The 22,981-nt window shown below is 38.5% G+C and overlaps 1 protein-coding gene across 1 annotated transcript in view; it reads left to right on the top strand.

The window, feature by feature from the left end:
• The first annotated feature begins 432 nt into the window (after positions 1-432).
• Positions 433-22,981, top strand: part of CLCA2 (chloride channel accessory 2) — a 32,597-nt gene continuing 10,048 nt past the window's right edge. Inside the window, exons 1-10 of the mRNA XM_007978078.3 lie at positions 433-1,066; positions 1,935-2,072; positions 5,190-5,340; positions 7,635-7,743; positions 9,015-9,174; positions 11,168-11,395; positions 15,505-15,735; positions 16,778-16,955; positions 18,065-18,171; positions 20,438-20,662. Coding sequence (XP_007976269.3) covers positions 881-1,066; positions 1,935-2,072; positions 5,190-5,340; positions 7,635-7,743; positions 9,015-9,174; positions 11,168-11,395; positions 15,505-15,735; positions 16,778-16,955; positions 18,065-18,171; positions 20,438-20,662 — 1,713 coding nt within the window. The 5' untranslated portion in view covers positions 433-880. The remainder of the gene's footprint in view (positions 1,067-1,934; positions 2,073-5,189; positions 5,341-7,634; positions 7,744-9,014; positions 9,175-11,167; positions 11,396-15,504; positions 15,736-16,777; positions 16,956-18,064; positions 18,172-20,437; positions 20,663-22,981) is intronic.

Below are 22,981 nucleotides of genomic sequence, written 5' to 3'. Positions count from 1 at the left end.
AGTGCATATGTAAAACTTTAAAGCATGAGGTAAGTATCAGGTATTATGAAACAGTCATAAAATATTTGAGAAAGTTACTATAGATTAAATCCTGTTTTTGGTCCTAGAGAAATGGAAGGTTGACTGAAGCGGGACCTTGCCCTTAGGAGACAGCTGAAGGAGAAGTCTATTCTTCTTCCTTATGCAGAGAGAAAAGGTAGCAAGGCCAGAGGGAAAGGCCTGCACAGGTACCCAAGTTCCTGGCAGTTGGCTCTCCCTGGGGGATATCTGATACCTGACCCCCAGCCATCAGCTGAGAGCTTGCCCAGACTTTCTGACCCAAGAGCTCTAGGGACTGGGCTGCTGAATGGATTTCTAAATCTTCAAAATAAACAGCCAAGGAAATCTTACACCAAGTGAAAAATGACTTGAGGGCAGTAGAAAGTAGTTGTGCCAACTGATGGAGGAGGTTATGAGAAACGAGGAGAGGAAAATCACTATAGGTTTCTGTGTTTCTACTGCAAGGGGATTGAACAGTCCAGATATACTAATTTCCTGCCCAGCCAGCCAGATTTCCTGCTTTTAAGCTCCTTTGGTCTTATTTCTCTCTTCTTTCTGAGAAGTTATAAAATGAATGAGGAGCAGAAGGTTTCTTGCCCAACCATGATTCAGGAGGCAGCTGAGCCACAGAACAGGCAAGTGTAGCATTGCCTAGAGGAAAAGGACTAGTAGAGGCAGGTCCCAGATGGATCCACCCCAGACTTTTCGAAGAAGACACCTCCTTCATCTTGTATTCTAAAACCTTGCAAGTTCAGGAAGAAACCTTCTGCATCCACATTGAAAACCTGACACAATGTATGCAGCAGGCTCAGTGTGAGTGAACTGGAGGCTTCTCCACAACATGACGCAAAGAGGCATTGCAGGTCCTGTTTGCAACCTGAAGTTTGTGACTCTCCTGGTTGCCCTAAGTTCAGAACTCCCATTCCTGGGAGCTGGAGTACAACTTCGAGACAATGGGTATAATGGATTGCTCATTGCAATTAATCCTCAGGTACCTGAGAATCAGAACCTCATCTCAAACATTAAGGTGAGTGGAAATTATGGAACTGATACTAGTATACCATTTGATCAGACCTGTAGCCTTATTTAAAAAGCTAACTACCCTGCCTGGTTTGTATTTGAGTAGTAGAGAGAACAGCATTTTTAAAAGATAGCGCCACAGCGTTATGATTATGGCTAACTAAGCCAGTTTGCTCATCTAATTCTGTGTAGTCTCAGCTCAACAAAGTGTTGATCTAGCCTTCTCTTTTGTTATTGTTGGTTGCTACTAATTTCAGCTTTTTTGTTTTCCTACATTACCGTTTTTGGGGTAGCAACTTAGAAAAATAACAACCCATTGTGTCAACAAAAATTGAATATTTAACTGATGAATAAGCATGGTAATGAGCCTGCTTGTTAAAATCATATTGCTGGTTTCCATCCTAAGGGTGAGAATTCTCAGGCAGAAAGGGTGAGAGTCTGTATGGTGGGCCAAAAAGCAAAATTATTTCTTTTCACTTGAATGAGCTATAACATAATTGACTATTTTTACTTTAATATGGCAAGGGAGGTATGAGCCTCCTTTTGGTATTGCTCTAGTGAAATCAGTGTCATCATAAGGTGTGGTCTTGAATGTGCACACAGGTGTGACACGAAAAGGATTTGTTCAGTAAAAGCTTAAAAGCCTTTCTCAAAATTGGGAAAACTATGAAGGCAAGCACAGACATATAATTAGTGTCCTAAAATCTTCCAGATAGTCATTTAAAGTTTTTTAAAAATTTTACTCCTATGTTTTCACAAAGTCTAGGTCTCTTCAAAATACTTCAATATTTTTATTACTGTTTAAGCATACCAGAAAACCAAAACATACAGGATTTACAAGTGGTAAAGGAAGTTTTTCTTTTGTCTGGCTATAGGAAATGATAACTGAAGCTTCATTTTACCTATTTAATGCTACCAAGAGAAGAGTATTTTTCAGAGATATAAAGATTTTAATACCTGCCACATGGAAAGCTAATAATTACAGCAAAGTAAAACAAGAATCATATGAAAAGGTAAGAATCCAGGATTTTACTCAATGATCTCAAGGGGAAAACAAACACCAAAATATACTGTGCTTAAACTATAAAAGTGAGAAGTTAAGTAAAAACAAGTCATCAGTATTAACAATGCAAATAATTTTAATGGGTAGAATGTTATCAACAAAATACATGAGAATAAATGAATCCTAATTATAGAGTGAAAAATGAGTCAAATGCCATTGCCTAAGTAGTTTCTCAGAAGAGCTCTTTATTTTGTAACTTATGGAGTCCTTTCTGAAAAGTTTGGTTAAGGATCAAGAACTAGTTTTATGTTACTGAGGATGAGCTACAAAGGGAACAGTTCCAATTATGAGTATACCCATTTACCATCCTGTCAGGAGCAATAAACATGCATGTCCAGACAGAAATATAAACCACCATGCATTTAAAAATATGACTGCCGTCTCATGCCATGGTGTAGACTACCAGAATTTCACATTAACTCCAGTCCAGGATATTGTTTTAGGGGAATACGGAGATTAGAAGGAAGGGAGGAAGGATGTGGGGATGTGGGTGAGTAGGGGAATGGCTACCATTTTTTTTCCACCTATAGAAGAACTTCACCTTGAAAAGCTCTCATAAGTTGCAGATCATGATTAAGCACCCATGATGATGTCTGGTACATACTAGCATGCACACTAAAAATAAATGATAAATAATATAAATGGTAAATCACTGTTTGAAGTCAACTGTGAACAAGAGTCCATTGCAGTTACCAGAAGGACTAGAAGCAGAGGCACTGACAACTTAGCTCAGGGTTTCAGCAATGGAGTGGGTTTGAGACTGTAGCTACATCTCTAACAGAATGACTCAAACATGCGGTACAGCTTTTCCCTTTCCTTATTTCTGACCCTCAGTATGAAATTTCCTAAGTCTGTTTCATCCTTAGCTCTCCTTCGAAGCTACTCTGTCAGAAATTGAATGGTATAGCAATCCAGATAGGTACCCCAATGTCCTGAAGAAGTTAAAGAGCCTGTGAAAAGCTGTTGACTTATGACCAGATGAAAGCATTTGAGAATGCTTGCACATGAAGATAGGATAGGTGGGGGAACTGGGGTAAACTGGGAAGAGTTAGTGTTTAAGCTCCAACTAAGTGCCAGGCATTTAACATATATTATTTAATTATCACATAACTTAAAATTAATTTCTGTGATCACAAATTAAAACACTGGGGCTTGAATAAGGTCTGGACTTTGTCCCAAATCAAATAGCTGGTAAATTCCAGAGCCATATTTGAATGTCTATTTGACTCCAAAACCCATGGTTTTTGCACTAAGCTTTGTTGTCTCTAGTTGTCGATAGAGATTTCATGTATCTATTTGGCCTTCAATAGAACTAAGAAGTATTGGAGACAACAAACACCAAAACCAGGTTGCCATAGGTAATACTCTTGATCCTAATGGAGAGGAGAGAAATAAATAAGTAAAGCAAAAGTGAAAATATGAGTGAACGGAAAGACCAAAGGAAATAATAGTCACTGAATGCTGTTCATATATCTGTTGGATACCAATTCTTTAACCTCAGAATGTCAGTTAAGCAAACACTTAGTGAATGATCATTATGTATGGGGCCATGCCAGGCACTGCAGAGAACCCAAGGACCAACAAGGTAGTTCCTGTCCTTGCAAGTCTACAATGTGATGTAGGTAGGAATCAGGGAAGGGGGAAAGGGTTAGGAAAAGTAGGTAAGAGCTAAATTACTGTGGTTTATAAGATATAAGGTAACCCCAAGCAACATCTGAGTATTCCATTCCATGAAGGGCACTCTTTCCGTTTGGCCTCAGGACAAATTTTCAGACATAGGAATGAGGTTTTATCCAAGTGAGGACTCTCCAAGAGCATGACCTCTTCAGTCTTTTCTGTAGGTACTTCCTTGTAATGACTTCGGCTTGAATTCTTATCTTTCCAAAAAGAAATGTTAATTATTATAAAAGTAATTTATGGGGGGAGGGGGGAGGGATTGCATTGGGAGTTATACCTGATGTAAATGACGAGTTGATGGGTGCAGCACACCAACATGGCACAAGTATACATATGTAGCAAACCTGCACGTTGTGCACATGTACCCTACAACTTGAAGTTTAATAATAATAAATAAATTTAAAAAAAAAAAAAAAAAAAAAAAAAAAAGTAATTTATGCTCATTTAAAAAATTAAATAATGTAGAAATATGGAAAATAAAAATAAAAATATTATTGTCCTCTTCTCCTCAGTGGCACACACAGACACAGATGCACACACATACATACACACACACAACATATATACATATTGTGCATATAGTGATAATTATGTATATTGGATCACATTAAATCTATTTTTCCAAAATCAGCTTTTTAAAAAACTTAACAGCATATTTAACTTTTAAGGGCATATCCAGAAAAATATGTTATCTTCTTCCTAAAAATAAAAGAAACAATGTTATATATAACATTTTATTATCTTGATAGTTATATGAGTAGATATTTCAGTTTGGGACTTCAAATACATTTTAGCAACGGTAATGGAAGTGGTCAGGCCATAAGATGAGATATAACTTCATTGGAATGATTGTTTTGCTGATCTAATTGGTTACAGGAAAGAAAGGACAAATTTTCAAAGAAATAATGTTCTATTGTCTTACACCAGTAAAATAACCCACAGAAAGTTGTTCACAAAAGGTTGTAACATTTTACAGCCTTCTGAGTGGTTCTAAATGATAGCTTTTAGAATTTCTTCAAATATTTTAATTACATTTTATGGTCTTTTGCTATATCAGACTTTTATAGGATTGACTTTTGATAATATTTTAATCTGGAATGTGGAAAGATCAAATGGAAGTAATGAAGTTCCATAAAAATTTGCTAATCTTTTATAACATAGACCTTTTTGGAAGTCCCAAGTGATTTTATTGATATGTAGGCGTGGGTGCATTTTAAACTCCATCCACAAGGTGTTTTTCTTCAATTCTGTTTTTAAATTGGGGTATAATTACATACGATAGAATGCACATATGTTAAGTGTACAGTTCAAAGTGCTTTAATGAATGTATACATTTGTGTCACGAACATCAGAGCTGAGAAAGTGTTACAAGGCATTTCTTTTAATGTAGGCAAATGTCATAGTGACTGACTGGCATGGGGCACATGGAGATGATCCATACACCCTGCAGTACAGAGGGTGTGGAAAAGAGGGAAAATACATTCATTTCACACCTAATTTCCTACTGAATGATAACTTAACAGCTGGCTACGGATCACGAGGTAAGTGGGACCAATAAAACAATAGCCATTGAACGGTACTAGTTATAATATTCCGTGCTTGGTGCTGAAAGGGACTCGCTCACAAAACCTGAAACTTGTCAAGGACTTTTCATTCAAATGGGGAGATAGGCCTTATGCCCATGCAAAGATGAGGGGCTAAAGTGAACCAGAAAGAGTTCAGCACCAGATTAGTGGCCCAGAGAGGAGTGCTATAAGAATTCAGTCAAGGAAAGGTCATTTAGAGCCGAGGGTGGTCAGAAATGGCCTCACAAAGGAAAAGGTCTTCAAGGTTGAACATCATTTTGATAAATGGAAAGAAGGGAGAAAATAGTGGGAAGACTATGAAAAAAACTGTGGCAGCAGAAAAATCATGTAGAAGAGACAGAGACCCCGATGATGGTGCAGGGAGACTGTGGGCAGTGGGAGAAAATGCTGAAACGCACATGAGGGCAGTTGATGCACTAAAATGGCCACATTTTCAAGTCACCGCTCAAGGTTTCTAAGCACAGGAGTGACTCCATCAAAGCAGTGTTTTAAGATTAATCTGGCTTCCTTTGATCAATGAGGGAGAAACTGGATATCAGGAGAATAACTGGGAGAATTGGAGATACAAGGTCACAAGACTTAAAAATGGGTGGAGACCGTGAGACGGGAAGAATAGTAATAAGGACAATGAGGATGTCCTATGTGCTGCCGCTCTGTGGTTTGCTTTTCAAATGTTATCATACTTAATTCTAGCAACTCTAAGTGATGAGAAATATTCCGGAGATAAAAAACAAAAAGAGGTCTGAACGGCTACAGAAGGAAAGGCAAGAGGCATGTAGAGACAGCATTAAGGAACAAGGCACACACCAGGTTTTTGTCAGACATGGAAAAAAATCAGCTTAAAGAAGAAATCCCACAAGTCTGGATCTAGGCAAGTTCATGGTGAAGAGCAGTAGACTATGCCAGGGAAAGTGGTTCAGCCTGTGGTTAGATATTGATGGCTGGAGTTTGAGAGAGAAGCCAGGGTTATATAGGCCTTGAGACTGGTATTTAGTAAGTGAAATCTGAAGGAGAAAATAGTGAGCACAGTTCGCCAGTCAAGGACTATCTATCCCAATCTTTATTTTTTGTTTTTGATTTAACTTAACAGTAATGCCTTTCAAACGATGTCTTAATTTTCTTTTTTATCCCTAGTTAAATCTAAACGAGGGTTTTGTTAACGAGGATTTTGTTATCCTTTGTATAGTTAGCAGGAAGTGGAGTGACACACTCCACAAAATACACTTTACAAAATGCTTTATAAATCTTTAGAAAAATGTAGTTTTTTTTTTTCTTTCCTGGTAACCACGAGATGCTGATAATCTCTGCTCAAGCATGATTTCATCAGCACTTCTAAATTTCATGAGTAGGCACAATCTTTCCCTCAACACTCACAGCTTGGACTGTTACCCTCCCTTCCTTTGTCTCGAGGTCCAAAAATTACACAATATGCTACAGCCTGAGTCAACTCAGCACACACTTCCTGAGTTCCCAGAACTTAAAATAATTCAGAAAAAAGAAATGTGTGCTTTGGGAGGGGAGTTCATCTGGAAAGCTTATATGGGAAAGTTATGGTCTGAACTTCGAAGGGAATGTAAGGTTTAGAGAGAGAGAAAGTTCTAAGGGATCTCATGCTGAGGATGGGGGTTTCCCTGACCTAGGAGCTGTAAAATATACATAAACATGGAGAATAAGGGATAAAATCAAAGAGAAGGGACCATCCAGGCTGGTCCTTCCCTGGGAGAGAACATTCTGTAGTCTCCTTTTTTGCTCCTTTCTCCTTCCCTAGCTCCTAGGTTTCAACTATTGCTCTAGATAGGATAATTACCTGCAAGAAAAGAAGCAGGTCTGCTTCGATAGCTCAGACAGAAGATTAGGAAAGCTTTATTTGCCTATCTGGATATGCTTCTTTCCCTTTCTCCAAACCCTGAACTTAGAGGCCTCTACGAAGCTGAATAGAAACCTGTCGGGCAGCTTCACTGGGGAGATGAGAGGATGTGGGACTACTCACTAGCTTCAAATAGATGTGCAACAAGTAAATTACTGCATTTACAAGACCAAACATATTTTCATGCTGCCTTTTTTATGATGGTAGGGTGAAGTAGGAGGAAATGTGAATAGGATAGGGGAGATGAAAAGGGGAGAGAGGGAAGTAACTTAAACTCTTTGGAATGAGTATGTGTAGTCAAGACATGTTACGTCTTCACTAGTTAGCAAGGCACATTGCTGAGATTTTAGAAACTCAAAAGCAAAAGCTCTTTCTTCCACAGGCCGAGTGTTTGTCCACGAATGGGCCCATCTCCGTTGGGGTGTGTTTGATGAGTATAACAATGACAAACCTTTCTATATAAATGGGCGAAATCAAATTAAAGTGACAAGGTTAGTACTTCTTTTCATGTTATAATTCATTATTTGACTCTAAAATTGCTTATAACTTAAGCAATTAAATTATTGCCTAATTTAAGCAATCAATTTAATTGCAGCTAAAACTTAGTTGACAAGAAAGAGATCCTTTCATTTTTCAATTCTTAAGTTATATGGCATTTTTCTTTAAATTGGTATTTATGTGGTTCAAATATCAAAACAATATAAAAAGTGATGCCTGTAGCTGTCTTGCTCGCAGCAGTATCTTCACTGTTTCCCCTCATGCCCTCTAAGTAACCACTTTGATTAGTTTCTTGTTTATTTTTTCAGTATTTCTTCAGGCAAATTCAAATGAATGGAAATATATGTTTTTCTTCGCTCTGTGTTTTTCAATTGCGTAGGGTTCCATTATGTGACTGTACCATAATTTATCTAACCAGTCTCCTCTTGATGGACACATGGGTTGTTTCCCATCAACAATTACTGGGTCAAAGGGTGATTTGGGTAGCTATTGACTGCTTCTTCTCCTAAAAGTGGCACTATTTTTCATTCCCATCAACAATATTTGAGATTGCTTATTTAGGAAAGAATTCTGTTAAATATCATCATTACATGTTAATTCTCTTTTTTTCCCTGATACCAAGTGGAAATGAACTCAAAGGAGTGCTAACCCAGGATCTTGCCACTCATGTCCATCTGGATTTCCTGGTATCTTTTGCGTTGACTCTATTTAGTTGTTAAAGCCCTTGTTAATACAGAGCCCCTCCATCAAGATAAAATGCTTTAAAATAAAATAGAGTACATTTCTAACTTAGTGAACTTTCTTAATAAAGCAGATTTTTGTTTGTTTTTGTTGTTGTTGTTGTTTTTTGAGATGGAGTTTTGCTCCTGTCGCCCAGGCTGGAGTGTAATGGCACGATTTCAGCTCACCGAAACCTCCACCACCTGGGTTCAAGCAATTCTCCTGCCTCAGCCTCCTGAGTAGCTGACATTACAGGCACCCACCATCACACCTGGCTAATTTTTGTATTTTTAGCAGAGACGGGTTTTACCGTGTTAGCCAGGCTGGTCTTAAACTCCTGACCTCAGGCGATCCACCTGCCTCAGCCTCCCAAAGTAATGGGATTACAGGTGTAAGCCATAGCGCCCCGCCAGCAGAGCAGTTTTTAAAGGTTTGTATATATCTAGCAGGCTACAATCCTTGAAACAATTATATGAACTAGTCAAGAAGAAACATAAGTGTTTCTAAAATAGACCTAATTTCCAGTTTCTCTTTCCATTTTTAGGTGTTCGTCTGACATCACAGGCATTTTTGTGTGTGAAAAAGGTCCTTGCCCCCAAGAAAACTGTATTATTAGTAAGCTTTTTAAAGAAGGATGCACCTTTATCTACAATAGCACCCAAAATGCAACTGCATCAATAATGTTCATGCAAAGTTTATCTTCTGTAAGTATGCCCTTGGAATGACACACTCTTGCAGGATTCCTTCTCTTCCCATGTTTCAAGTATTTAAATTATAAGACAATTAAGATGCACTATACTTTAGAACTTGGGGGACCCTAGAGTTCATCTAGTTTTTATTCTACAGATTTAAAAATTGAAGCTCCCAAGATAATTACCAAAATGATACCTTTAGGAAAGTGACTATTTGCTTTCCTGGGAGGTTTAACAAGGGAACTCTGGGGATCACAAAATAAATTGTTCATATGCTGGTGTTCTTGTATCCTTTCATAAGAAATTACATTGGGTTAATGAGATTAATATAACAAATGGTTATAATTCTCTTGTTTGAGGTAGCAGGCCACTCTCTATTTGAAATGCATTTCCTAAATCTCTTTACTTTGTTTTGAATAGTCTAGAACTTAAAGGTAAGGTATCACCAGGGGAAGTCAACCAACTCTGCTTTGCAGAAACCCAACCTTGTCAATATTCCATGCTAACTAACTGACAAGAGACTAGCATATAAATCCAGAATATTATTTTTTAAATTATTAATTAAAAAGAGTACTCTGTCATGGGAATCTCATATGTGCATCCTCTGGCCAACTTATTTTCTCTCTGGATGAAGCAGCCTGGAACAGCCACTTCTCACCAGATGCAGGGTCAGAGAGCATGGAATCAGAAAGGAGGGAGTTAGGTGATTCAGAGGTTAGTAGCATCAGCCTTCATGACCTGATATATCTCTCTAAGTTCACAAAAACCTGTAAGTCACATCTGTGGGTCATCTCTTCACAGATCTGGGGGTACAGCCCACACATGCCTCTGTGGAGTTTTCTCTTTGTTTCCATGGCTGACCAATGCCCCTTGGATTGACATGCTATTTTATTTCACTCTGGTTTAGTCAGGACTAGGAGTTATTTTGAACCTTTAGGGTAATTTTTCATATTTCTTGTCCCATCCATTATGTTTCTTATTTATAGCTTTAATATCTGATACTAACCTAATGCATTTGATCCACATTATTTGTGACTAGGTACTATCTTCACGATGTTTTGAAAGACCTACTCATAAATATCTTGTCAGAAAAGTTTTACAATCCCATAACCATAGTCACGAAATGGAAGAAAAAGAGTTAAACAACGCAAAGCAAAATCAGATTCTGTTCCAGTCCCCACACCGTCCTAAGAAACTCATATCCTTGAGCAGTTATCAACCTTTCAAAGCTTCAGCTTTCTCTTCTGTGAAATTAGAGCTGAGACAAGAGAGGCTATTCAGTGGCTTCTAGCTCTAAATTTCCATGGCTGTGTTAACAGGAAGTATCGACTCTTTGTAGGAATAGAGCCACTGGGAATAGATGGTTATGCATTACTTAGCAATGCAAACCACATTTTTAAGTGGGGGATTAACATAGGTTCAGTATCATTCAGTGAATTATATCTATATTTCTGTAAATTATATCTATTTTCCAAATTGAGTGAGAGGTGGGGGCATCAGGAAGTAAATTTGTTTATCCCCTTATCTATTTTTACAGAGATCAATATTTGAGGTAGAAAAATATATATTGACTGATCAACAAATAAAGGCGCAGTGGTCATTAAATATTATTCCAAGGAGTAGGCTTGGAATAGGAGTAGGTCATGATAACTTCTCCTGGCTGTTTTCTTAACAAAATATTGTGCTAAGGGAGGAGGGAGATTGTTTTCTTTTGTTTTTCAAGACTATGTGTATATATACACATATATGGTTTGTTATCTAATACCAATAAACTTTAATAGAGATTGCTCTCAGACCGCAAAGGTGCTAGTGTTTCCAGCAAGAAAGCCAAGGTTTATTTGTAAATTTGATGTCATTCTTGAAGGAAAGAGGTATATCACTGTACCACTTTTGATTTCTTTTCTTTCAGTTCACCTTTTCTTTTACCTATACTTCCTTGAGAATGAGAACTATGTTTGCTTTGGGAGGCATTCCTTTCTTTATTAAAGACGGTTTTTGTTTCCAGGTGGTTGAATTTTGTAATGCAAGTACCCACAACCAAGAAGCACCAAACCTACAGAACCAGATGTGCAGCCTCAGAAGTGCATGGGATGTAATCACAGACTCCGCTGACTTTCACCACAGCTTTCCCATGAATGGGACTGAGCTTCCGCCTCCTCCCACATTCTCGCTTGTACAGGCTGGTGACAAAGTGGTCTGTTTAGTGCTGGATGTGTCCAGCAAGATGGCAGAGGTAACATTTTGAACGAAAATGAATGTAAACATTTATCATTTTTTCTATCAGTTCTGTATTATTTTATTTTAAGTTCCAGGGTACATGTGCAGGATGTGCAAGTTTGTTACACAGGTAAACGTGTGACGTAGTGGTTTGCTGTACCTATCAACCCACCACCTAGGTAGTAAGCCCCGCCTGCATTAACTATTTATCTTGATGCTCGCCCTCCCCTCTGTCCTCCAGGCTGGATGGAGTGCAGTGGCACAGTTTCAGCTCACTGCAGCCTCGACCTCTACGGCTTAAGTGGTCTTCCCATCTCAGTCTTCCAAGTAGCTGGGACTGCAGGCGTGGGACACCATGCCTTTTCTCTCAGTTTTTAATTATTTTTATTTTCAGGAAGTAAGGGTGAGAGTTGGAGGAGGCAAAAGGTTTGGAATAGTCAAGGACATCCTATTTTTCAGGGGTTGGGAGGAACAAATTCAGAATGTGGCCAAAAGTTGAGATAATGCAGATAAATGAAATCCACAGATAATTTCTAATGCTTATTTTTGCTACTAATTGAAACTCTTTCCAACCAAGATCCTTTTCCAAAATTCTTACCTATTACAATCCAAAATTCTATATATAACGAAAAGTTGCTGCTGGCTACATTCTACTCACAGGTAAATATCCCTGGTTGAGGAAGTAGACTGTGAATTTGCAGTGAAAGTGAATGTCCATTATATGGCTATTTTCCACATCATTGTGTACAGAAGACCATATCTCAGTCATCTAGCAATCTAGCAGCCTCCAGCTGCTTTAACTGATTAAAGTCTTAGTCTCCACAATCAGGCAGCTGTGTTTTAATCCTGGCTCCTTCACTACTGTGTAATATGTCTTTGTTATAAAGAGCATGATAGCCTCTCTGAAGCAGTTTTCTCACCTGTAAGATAGGGATAATAATGCCTGCTTTTATGAGAGTCAGCTTTTAAAGTTTTAGGAAATCTGCAAACCAGTAATTAAATGTAGTTATTAATAACACTTAAATGATATAAGCTTACAATAAAATATACGAAAACAAATACACGAAATACTCAAAACTCATCACTTCTTAATTTTTCCTACTATTTTTTACTATTATCTGTGCCCAGGGTCAGCAAACTATGTCCCACTACCTGTTTTGCATGGTTCACAAAATAAGGACAGGTTTACATCTTAAATGGTTAAAAAAAAATCAAGAGGCTTTTTCATGACATGTGAAAATTATATGAAATTTTCCCACAAATAATTTTATTGGAATATAGCAATGCTCATTTGTCAACATATTATCTATGGATACTTTATTGCTACAGTAGCAGAGTTGGGGAGTTGCAACAGGGAACTTATGGCCAGCAAAGCCTAAATTATTTACTATCTGGCCCTTCACAGAAAACTTCTGCTGATCCCTGAGCTAAATTCTTGAGGTTATTTCTGGTCTATTGCATTTGTATGAATGTGCCACTACAATTTCATCCTAACTGTGCACTCAGTGACGTCACATTAACAGCAGGAAATCAACCATGGTTTCACACATGGAAGAATATTTACCCCACAGAAACTGGCGTTTGCTACGAGTCAGGCCTGCCTGCCTACCTTCCTCTCTCCCTCCCTTTTTCCCTTCCTTTCTTTTATTCTTCATCAGAAAACTGTTATTAAACATTTACCAGCATACCACTGTCTACTTCATAGGGTTATTGAGGGGGGAGTAAATGAGATAATATGACATTTTTAGTTCAAAATAAATAATAAGTGGTAGCTGTTTATTTTAATAGTAACTTGTCCAAGGAGAGAATTTATCCCCTCATGCTCTGTGGATCAATAGTCCTGGAACACTTGCCTTTTTGGCTGATACCTGAAAAACTAAAAACTCTACTAATATAGCCAGCATTTGAATAATTTTGCTATGTTGCCTACCTGCAGTTGACTAGGGCATGTTTTTTGTTTGTTTGTTTGTTTGTTTGAGATGGAGTTTCGCTCTTATTGCCCAGGCTGGAGTACAATGGCACGATCTCAGCTCAACGCAACCTCCACCTTCCAGATTCAAGCAATTCTTCTGCCTCAGCTTCCCTAGTAGCTGGGATTACAGGCATGTGCCACCATGCCTGGCTAATTCTGTATTTTTAGTAGAGACGCGGTTTCTCCATGGTTGGTCAGGCTGGTCTCGAACTCCCGACCTCAGGTGATCTGCTGCCTTGGCCTCCCAAAGTGCTGGGATTACAGGCATGAGCCACCATGCCTGGCGGCATGCTTTTCTTAAATATGGTCTCAGAGTAATTTATATTGGCTATCTGCCTGTATTGAGCAAGAATGGATGGAGTGAAGAGGAAAGATGATGGTACTTGAGAGGAGACCTGAAATATGTAGAAGAGAAATAAGCCCAAAGTAACAAACTCATGGCAAACCAAACTTTCCTCCCTTTTCCTGCCAACAACAGTCATTGAACCATTATTTCCATTCATTCATTTATCAGGTGCCTACGCTGCACTGACCTGAGGGATATGGAGATGACAAGAACAGTATCTCTGCTTTGAAATGCTTACAGTTAATGAGGGACACAGGGCACACACATGTGAATAGATACAATACAATGTGACCACGCTCCACAGAGATGTAAGTTACTATGTGAGCACTGAAGAGGCAGCACCTGGTGCTGTAGCAGAAAGTGGTCAAGGAAGATTTCACTGAGAGAATCAACTTGGAGTTGAATCTTGAAGGATTCAACTAGGTGCTTGCTAGGTTGGGTGATGTACGGAAACAGAAGAAAAGAGGACATTTGTGGGAAGGGAAAAATGTGTGCAGTGACCAAGAGGCAAAATAAGAAGGATTCGTTCAAGGGAAGGGCATTCATTTGTATGACGCTGGATGGATCTGAGAGGTGGCGAATGGGATAGAGACATAGGTGTGGATTTGAGAGAAATTTAAGATATTGAGTCGATGGGACCTGTTCAAGAATATGGAGGCTAGTAACAGAAATGGTAAGAGAGTCCTGGGTTGCTGGCTTAGCTAGCTGGCAGTAGAGATCAAGATTGGAAGTGATGACTTGATGGCCATGAAGATGGCAATAGCTATTCTATTGTGAGTGCTTACTCAGTATCCATTTCGCAGATGAGAAAACTGAAGCTAAAAAAAAAAAAAAAAAAGAAGTAATTTTACTATGATCACGTAATTAGCAAAAGTTGAAGGCAGAGTTCTAAGACCTTGTTTTACCCCCTTTACAACTTACTTCCCAATATTGTAAGAGAAACAGTATTTGAATTCAAAGTGTAGAGTTGCCATCTTCACGGTCGTCAAATCATCACTCCCAACTAGTTAAGCCAGAAACCTGTGTCCTAAGAAGTGTGAAATGCAGGTCTAGATCTACCCAGGAAGATGCCTGAGTTGGAGATAGAGATCAGGGTCATCCCTGAGTGGGTGGTCATTGAAGCTCAGCTTGCTGCTCCTCTCTTTTCCCAGAGCTTTCAAAAGAAGTGACCCCAGTGAATTAATCAATAGCATCACCTCCCCAAAACTGGTCACTAATATACTTTAAACCTGGTTAGCCCTTCATGGTTTAACTGTACTGCCATATATGTATCTCACTTGATCCTCACAGCAATTATAATTTAATAAACAAGAAAGCTATCATCCTCACCCTATAGATGAAGTACCCAGCCTAAGGTGACCACAATAGCAGAGGGTAGTGCCAGGGCAGATCATGGATCCTCTGACTGCCACTCCTCTGTAGCAAAGGTCTCTTTGCAATGTTTCCTTTTACCTGGACTGCATTTTTAAAACAGCAGTTACAAATCTCGTCTCAGCTGGGTTCATGGATCTTTGAATTCTGGGTTGGAGTGAAATAGTGGGGATGATGAGACACAGAGAGTGGTAAATTACGAACATCTTGCTGGGGGCAGACCCCCAAGCCACTCCCTCTTCCCTGAAAGCATTCATTTTTGAGCCTGCAATTAATCAAATAATATTCTAATATTATGTTACTCTTTAAAGCTCAAAAAATTATGATACAACATCCCTAAAGAATTAGCAGAGATGTTTGCTAATTGAGTTACTTCATCATACTTTTGTCTACCAACCAAATGTTGCCATTTTCTTTTTTCCTTTTTGGGACATAGGCTGACAGATTCCTTCAACTACAACAAGCCGCAGAATTTTATTTGATGCAGATTGTTGAAATTCATACCTTCGTGGGCATTGCCAGTTTCGATAGCAAAGGAGAGATCAGAGCTCAGCTACACCAAATTAACAGCAATGATGATCGAAAGTTGCTGGTTTCATATCTGCCCACCACTGTATCAGCTAAAACAGAAGTCAGCATTTGTTCAGGGCTTAAGAAAGGATTTGAGGTACAGTAGAGCATCCTAAGCCTTGGATCACCATCATTTTCCTTTCCTTCATTTGGTATACGAGGTTTCCTCTGATGGGGGGCAGTCTGTTACAGGGTGGTCATAACAGCCTCAACTATGAAAGTAATGATGGATTATCTTTAAAGTCAGGAGCCGTGCCTTATTCACCATTGTACTCCTTGTGCCTAGCAAAGTACATAGCATAAAATAGTTGCTTAATAAATGCTTGTTGACAGAATGAGCAAATAAATGAATACAATGGACAAAACTAGAGAACCTAAACAACATCTGGGCATTTTCTAAACTGTTCCTAGTCATTCTGGGACTGCCTCAGCTGTGGCCATTTTTCCCTTTCAATTTTCTTGTCAAAATTAGCATGTCTGGCTTCTGTCTATAGTCATTCTAGACTTCAAGCATATCAGAACCAATCAAGGCCAGAATTGTGTTTCAGGAATGACAGAGTTTATTTAAATCAATACAAGTTTGAATTCAGCATCTGGGATGCTTATCTGATAGCAAACAAGACACATCAGCTATGGTTGTTACTGCCCATAGTCTAAACCTTGGCTATCTATTGAAATCACCTGGGGATTAAAAAAATACTAATGCGTGAGTCTCACCCCCAGAGATTCTGATTTAATTGATCTGGGATGTGACCTGACCATTAAAATTGTTTAAGTCTCCCCATCTGATTCTAACGTGTAGCCAAGACTGAGAACCACTGCTCTAGGCCCTCTTATTGGTCACTTGCTGGATCTCAGAGGCAAGCCTCTCACACTATGATGTATTCCATATCCTCTATGATACAGTTCTAAACTATGGGGACATCTTGATGATTCAAGCAGGAAAAGTCCCTGCTCACAAGCACACTGGCAGTGGAATGTAGGGTGACAAGTGCTGTGATGGGTTGAGGTAAAACTTCAGTGGGGTTGGGCGTGGGGTGGAGGAGCTACAGTGGGAATTTGGATGACAGAGAATTCTTTTGCTCAATAAAACAATTTGAACTACACTTCCTTCCAAATGACTAATTCTGTATGTTCAGGTGGTTGAAAAACTGAATGGAAAAGCTTATGGCACTGTGATGATATTAGTGACCAGTGGAGACGATAAGCTTATTGGCAATTGCTTACCCACTGTGCTCAGCAGTGGTTCAACAATTCACTCCATTGCCCTGGGTTCATCTGCAGCCCCAAATCTGGAGGAATTATCACGTCTTACAGGTAATAAACTTTTAAAAACATGCCTTTTGGAGCATTTCCCTTTAACTTGAATATCCAAGACACAACTATGAAACTCATTATATGGCTTAATTGAAAATATATAAACTGTTTTTTAAAAACACACACACGTATTGCTAAAATCTGTCAACATTTTGCTGATTTTTTTTTTAACATTTTCCCTAAAGGTTCTAATTCTATACATCCAAAAAATAATATTTTATAATTCTGTGTTAAGCCAGTCTGAACATGCATAATCATGGAGCTAAAACATATGTTTAAGATTAAATGCTTTGTGGCCGGGCACGGTGGCTAACACCTGTAATCCCAGCACTTTGGGAGGCTGAGGTGGGCAGATCACTTGAGGTCAGGAGTTTGAGACCAGTCTGGCCAACATGGTAAAACCCTACTTCTACTAAAAATACAAAAATTAGCCGAGCATGGTATCAGGTGCCTATAATCCCAGCTACTCGGGAGTCTGAGGCAGGAGAATCACTGAACTTAGGAGGCAGAGGTTGCAGTGACCTGAGATTGCACTACTGTACTCCAGCCTGGGTGACAGAGTGAGACCCCATCTCAAAACAGAAAAAAGATTAAATGCACTAACTTCTATAATAGTGACACACACAGTGTTTTAAGATACATATCTTTTTATACTAAATGAGGCACAGAATAATTTTCTCTTATATTCCTTATTCAATAAAAAATGGGCATGCTGATTTGATAATTGAAAGGTTTTATTGGATTATCTTTAAATGCAAAGTTTTCAGAATATAAATGTAAACATAGGGACGTAAATAGCAATGAACCTAAATTATCTTAAAATTACTTTAATCTTGAGTATTCGATAAATATTTATTGAGTTCTTATGTACTGTGCATAAGTTCTAGGCCCTGGCAATACAGTCATGGATAGAACAGCTGAAACTACTCGCCTAGGGCCACTTACCATGTGGTTGTATAGGATGTCAGGCAAAACAAGTCAAGCACAGCACCCATTTCCCCAAAACAAACACTCTAATGTCAAGAAAGTTTGTTGGAAAAGGCCTAACATTTTTATTTTTGTTTTATTTTACCCATTTTAATAGTGAACATCCCTATCATGTATTTCAGGAGGTTTAAAGTTCTTTGTTCCAGATATATCAAACTCCAATAGCATGATTGATGCTTTCAGTAGAATTTCCTTTGGAACTGGAGACGTTTTCCAGCAACGTATTCAGGTCAGAATTTTCTCAATGTTATATTTCCAGGTGGAGAGTGGGAAGGGAGAAGGAAACAAGGAAATTGACGAATTGTGCTACTTGCTTCATTAACCTTACTTGAATATGTAACAGCCTGTGTATGAAAGGCTTTTAAAAGGCTGCTTGGCATCACCAGAGCCAGGCTTTCAGCCCTAGGAGCCATTTACCACAATTGCCACCTCAGCTTTTCAAAGTCTACGAGTGGAGCTTGCTCCTTCCTTGTGGCTCAAAGTGCAGATTGGGGTGTGGCAGAGGCAACGTGCAGAAGAAAAATAAGGAACAGTGAATTTAGTTTTAGTGTCGTAGTAACTTTCCATCAATCAGAATTCATCTTATTTTTGCTTCCTCAACATCTTTGAAGCTCTTCCTTGTATAAGGGGTATCAACTATTTCATTAAATTCTAACTACCACAAATATCTAAATATCTCTTTGACTACCACAACTTACATGATTTTGCTCACCAAAGCTTCCTCTAGTTAAGTTATTTTTTATAGGGCCATTTTTTTTCTTTCCAAAGTACTTTAAAGATATTTTGGACATAACTGAATAATGTTTTGAACAAAATTTCGTCTATAGTTTCCTCACAGATGGCAAGTGTACCTGCCAAGTTAATGGCTTGATGTGACCAATGCAGCCTGTCAATTCTTGTTAGGAAATATTTAACACGAAGATTATATTTACACAGTGAAGGCAATAACCACAATTCCATAATAAGAAGTAAAAATGTGAATTACAAATGACAATATCTGGTACAGATTAGGTTATAATTGGTTCTTCTGATAATGCTCAATCTTTATGCCCTGTGACTTCCTCTTCAATAATATGGAATAAAAACAATTGTTTTAAAAAATAAAAAACAAATTTAACAAAATATTATTCGTATGGGATCAAATTAGCCTTAACATTCCCAGACTTGTCCCCCTCCCCAAAAGCTGTTGGACTTATTAGCCCCACTGGCCTGAGGTGGGAACTACATGTAAATCCCCTTCAACAGCCCAGGGCCCAGCATAGCATGTGGCACAGAAGTCAGCAGTCCATAAATATTTCTTGAATTGACTTGAACAAACAATTCACAATGCCTTTGCTGTTATCCACCAATATAATTTTACATGCTTTGCAGGTTTCAGCAATTTAACGAAGCATTGCTAATGTGTTTGTTTAATAAATGTAAATTTTCAAAGTTATTTAGAGACTTATAGCCATTGGAAATACATAGTGATTAAATGCAGGGGCTCTGGTGTCAGGACCACTGGGTTTTATCACAGTTCCACCTCCTTGCTATGTGACATTGGCAAATTACTTCTCCAAGCCTACTCTTCTCATCTCTAAAATGTGGATAACGATAGTATTTATCACAGAGGATTTTTATAAGGATCAAGTAAGATTGTGAAGCCTTTAGCACAGTGCCAGGCAAACGTTTGTACTCTGTACATGTTACACATGCATGTGCAAACACATGGCTTATTGTGAATGGCTAAATAACTTTTGTTTGTTTGTTTGAGATGGAGTCTCACTCCGTTGCCCAGGCTGGAGTGCAGTGGCGTGATCTCAGCTCATTGCAACCTCCACCTCCTTGCTTCAAGCAATTCCTCTGCCTCAGCCTCCCAAGTAGCTGGGATTACAGGCACACGCCACCACACCCGGCTAATTCTTTTGTATTTTTAGTAGAGACACGGTTTCACCGTTTCACCGTGTTGGCCAGACTGGTCTCAAACTCCTGACCTCAGGCAATCCACCTACCTCGGCCTCCCAAAGTGCTGGGATTACAGAAATGAGCCACCGTGACCAGCCTAAATAATTTTTTAATGTGGCAAAACCAAGCCAAAACCCAAGTTTGTATTTCTTATCAAAACATGTAAAAGGATCTGGACAAATTATATACAAATTAATAAAATTTAAGCATATTCACAAATGAAAATTTTTAAAAGCTTGTTATTATAATTGCTGATCTGAGGCCAATGTTGGTTTGGATAAGAGGTAATATGAGGACAACTAAAATCTCTTAATAAAGAATAATGAAATGACACTTGCATTAACTACAACAAAATGTTTTATACCTACTGTACTTAAATAACATGCAATATTTTGCTTTGCAAAGTATTTTTATATGAAAAATGATGTATAACTATAGTACCTGTCAGAATTAAATTATTTTTATTTTTTCCAATTCATTGTTGTTTGTTATAAAAGATGGAATGATTATGCATACACCAGAAACTCTAATATGTATCTTCTCTTTAACAGCTTGAAAGTACAGGTGAAAATGTTAAACCTCACCATCAATTGAAAAACACGGTGACTGTGGATAACACTGTCGGCAATGACACTATCTTTCTAGTTACGTGGCAGACCAGTGGTCCTCCTGAGATTATGTTATTTGATCCTGATGGAAGAAAATACTACACACATAATTTTATCACCAATCTAACTTTTCGGACAGCTAGTCTTTGGATTCCAGGAACAGCTAAGGTAGGTGTTGTGAGCTTGTTCCTAAGGACAACATTCTGCCAAGTTTATGATTTTCAGTTGAATTACATGATTAAATGCATTGTGTAAAGAAAATCTTGTTTTAATATATCCAAAGTTTACTTTAAATTTATGAGGCCATTTTGTGAATATTAAAAATTTAAGAGGAATAACTAAAGTATATTCTCAGTTTTAAATATTAGATATCAAACACTTCAACACTGAAAATTAGTATTTCCACTAGTATTACAATTAAATTTTTTTCTAGCCTACATGTTTCTTTACATAATCCATATAAACACACTTTTCTATATGCTTAGAAAAAATCTCTGCTTAGAATTTATAATATGAATACATGCTATGCATATGGTTTTTAGCATCTACTGGGTGTACTGGGTCTTGTTCTAGGTACTTTGCAATAAAATGTCATGGTAAGAGTATAAATAGGATACTATCAGAACATACAAGAGGGTGGGAGGAAGAATGCTTTTGGAAGCAAAGACATCAAAATGGAAATATAAGGAATAACGGGGCCAGAGGTGGGTATGACATTCTGGGCAAAGGAAACAGCACATAGAAAGACTCAGATAAAACGAACATGACTTCATAGAACTAGAGTAGTTCAATAGAGTAGGGTAGTCTATAAGGTAGGGATGTAGGCAAAGGAAGGAGAGGGGAGTAGTGAGGCTAGACAGATAAACAGGATCTGTATTAGCAAGGGCTTTGCACAACAGTAAAGTGAACAGGGGCTTGAATCCTGAAATGAAAGGGAACCACTTATGGTTCTATGGAGAATTGTAAGTTGATCAGATTCACTCTTGCACTGCCTGAATTCAGTGCCTCCTCACTTGCTGCCCCACTCACTGCTGTTGTTGTTACTGTTGTTGTTGTTGTTGTTGTTGTTGAGACAGAGTCTTGCTCTGTCACCCAGGCTGGAGTGCAGTGGCACAATCTCAGCTTACTGCAACCTTCACCTCCCAGGTTCAAGCAATTCTCCTGCCTCAGCCTCCCGAGTAGCTGGGACTACAGGCACTTGCCACCATGCCTGGCTAGTTTCTCTATTTTTTTGGTAGAGATGAGGTTTCACCATATTGGCCAGGCTAGTCTCGAACTCCTGACATCAAGTGATCTGCCTGCCTCTGCCTCCTGAAGTGCTGGGACTGCAGGTGTGAGCCACCGTGCCTGCCACCCTCTCGACAGCCCCTTAACTAGCCTCTTTGACTCTAAACTGCCATCCTCCAGTGCATTCTTTACCTCTATCAAAGTGATCCTTCTGAAGCACAAATCAGTGTGTCTCTTGTTCAAAACCTTGTTGGTGGTTTCAGAATAAAATCCAAGTGGTAACTCTTACATACCAGACCCTTCATGTTTTGGCTTCTACCCAAGCTTCTCTCTTAACTTCTTCGATGCTCTGCTCCTATTGAACTTTTCTCCAAATTCATCATGTTCTTTTCACACCTGTGTATAAGGGCCAGGGACAACTTTACCTGCTTCTTGCTCCCCTTGCCTGACCTCTTGGTCTGGATTAGATGTCCTGTATCGAAACATTTATTGCACTCAGATAACTTTTTGATGTGGAAGTTCCTGCCATGCATCTGTCACTAAGGTTATGATTCAAACAAACAAACAAACAAACAAACAAAAAATGTGGTGCTTGAATCATGACTAATGGAAAATGGTGAAGCTCATGAATCCCAATGAAGAAAGATGGCTAGGGTGTGGTGCATCTTAATTCTCCACCCTGAGTTACACTTCAACCCCTTGATTTTCTGTTCTTCCTTCTGCTTTGTTGTGTATCTCTTGTTACTTCTGGGGGTTTGATAAGGAGCAGCAGCAGAAATCAGGAAAAAGCAATATAAAGTATAGCTTAATCAAAAGGATGAATTTCTTCTATATTATAATTTTAGTCTTTTTCTTTCAGATTTTCTTTTTTGTCGGTTTTTCCCAGGCAGATACGCAAGAGTGGTGTTTAACAGTATTTCTATAAATTACTCAAATTAGATATTGTATAATCCTGACCTATTAAAAATAGTAGGTCCTTTTCTTGGTCCCTAAGAGTGTATGTGTTTTTTGCTGATTGAGATTTCTGAGTGTGGAGTTTTTTGGGAAGTGGAGTGAAAGAAGGATATTGTTGCCTTTTTAGTCCATGGTGTCCACATAAATTATAATGGTCCACTTAATTTGATGTAATTTTCTCAGTTACGAAAAGAAATGAAAAACATTTAAACTCCTTTTTGGGGAAGGGGCTCAGATTAATATCTGTAAAGTACTTTGAAGCTGGACACTATTATTGTTATGTTCTAAAAATGGGAATCAAGATGT

This window comes from Chlorocebus sabaeus, chromosome 20, assembly GCF_047675955.1.
Source record: "Chlorocebus sabaeus isolate Y175 chromosome 20, mChlSab1.0.hap1, whole genome shotgun sequence".
In the NCBI taxonomy this organism is placed as follows: Eukaryota; Metazoa; Chordata; class Mammalia; order Primates; family Cercopithecidae; genus Chlorocebus; species Chlorocebus sabaeus.
The sequence above is the reverse complement of the archived record's forward strand: the minus strand, read 5'-3'. Positions and strand labels throughout refer to the sequence as shown.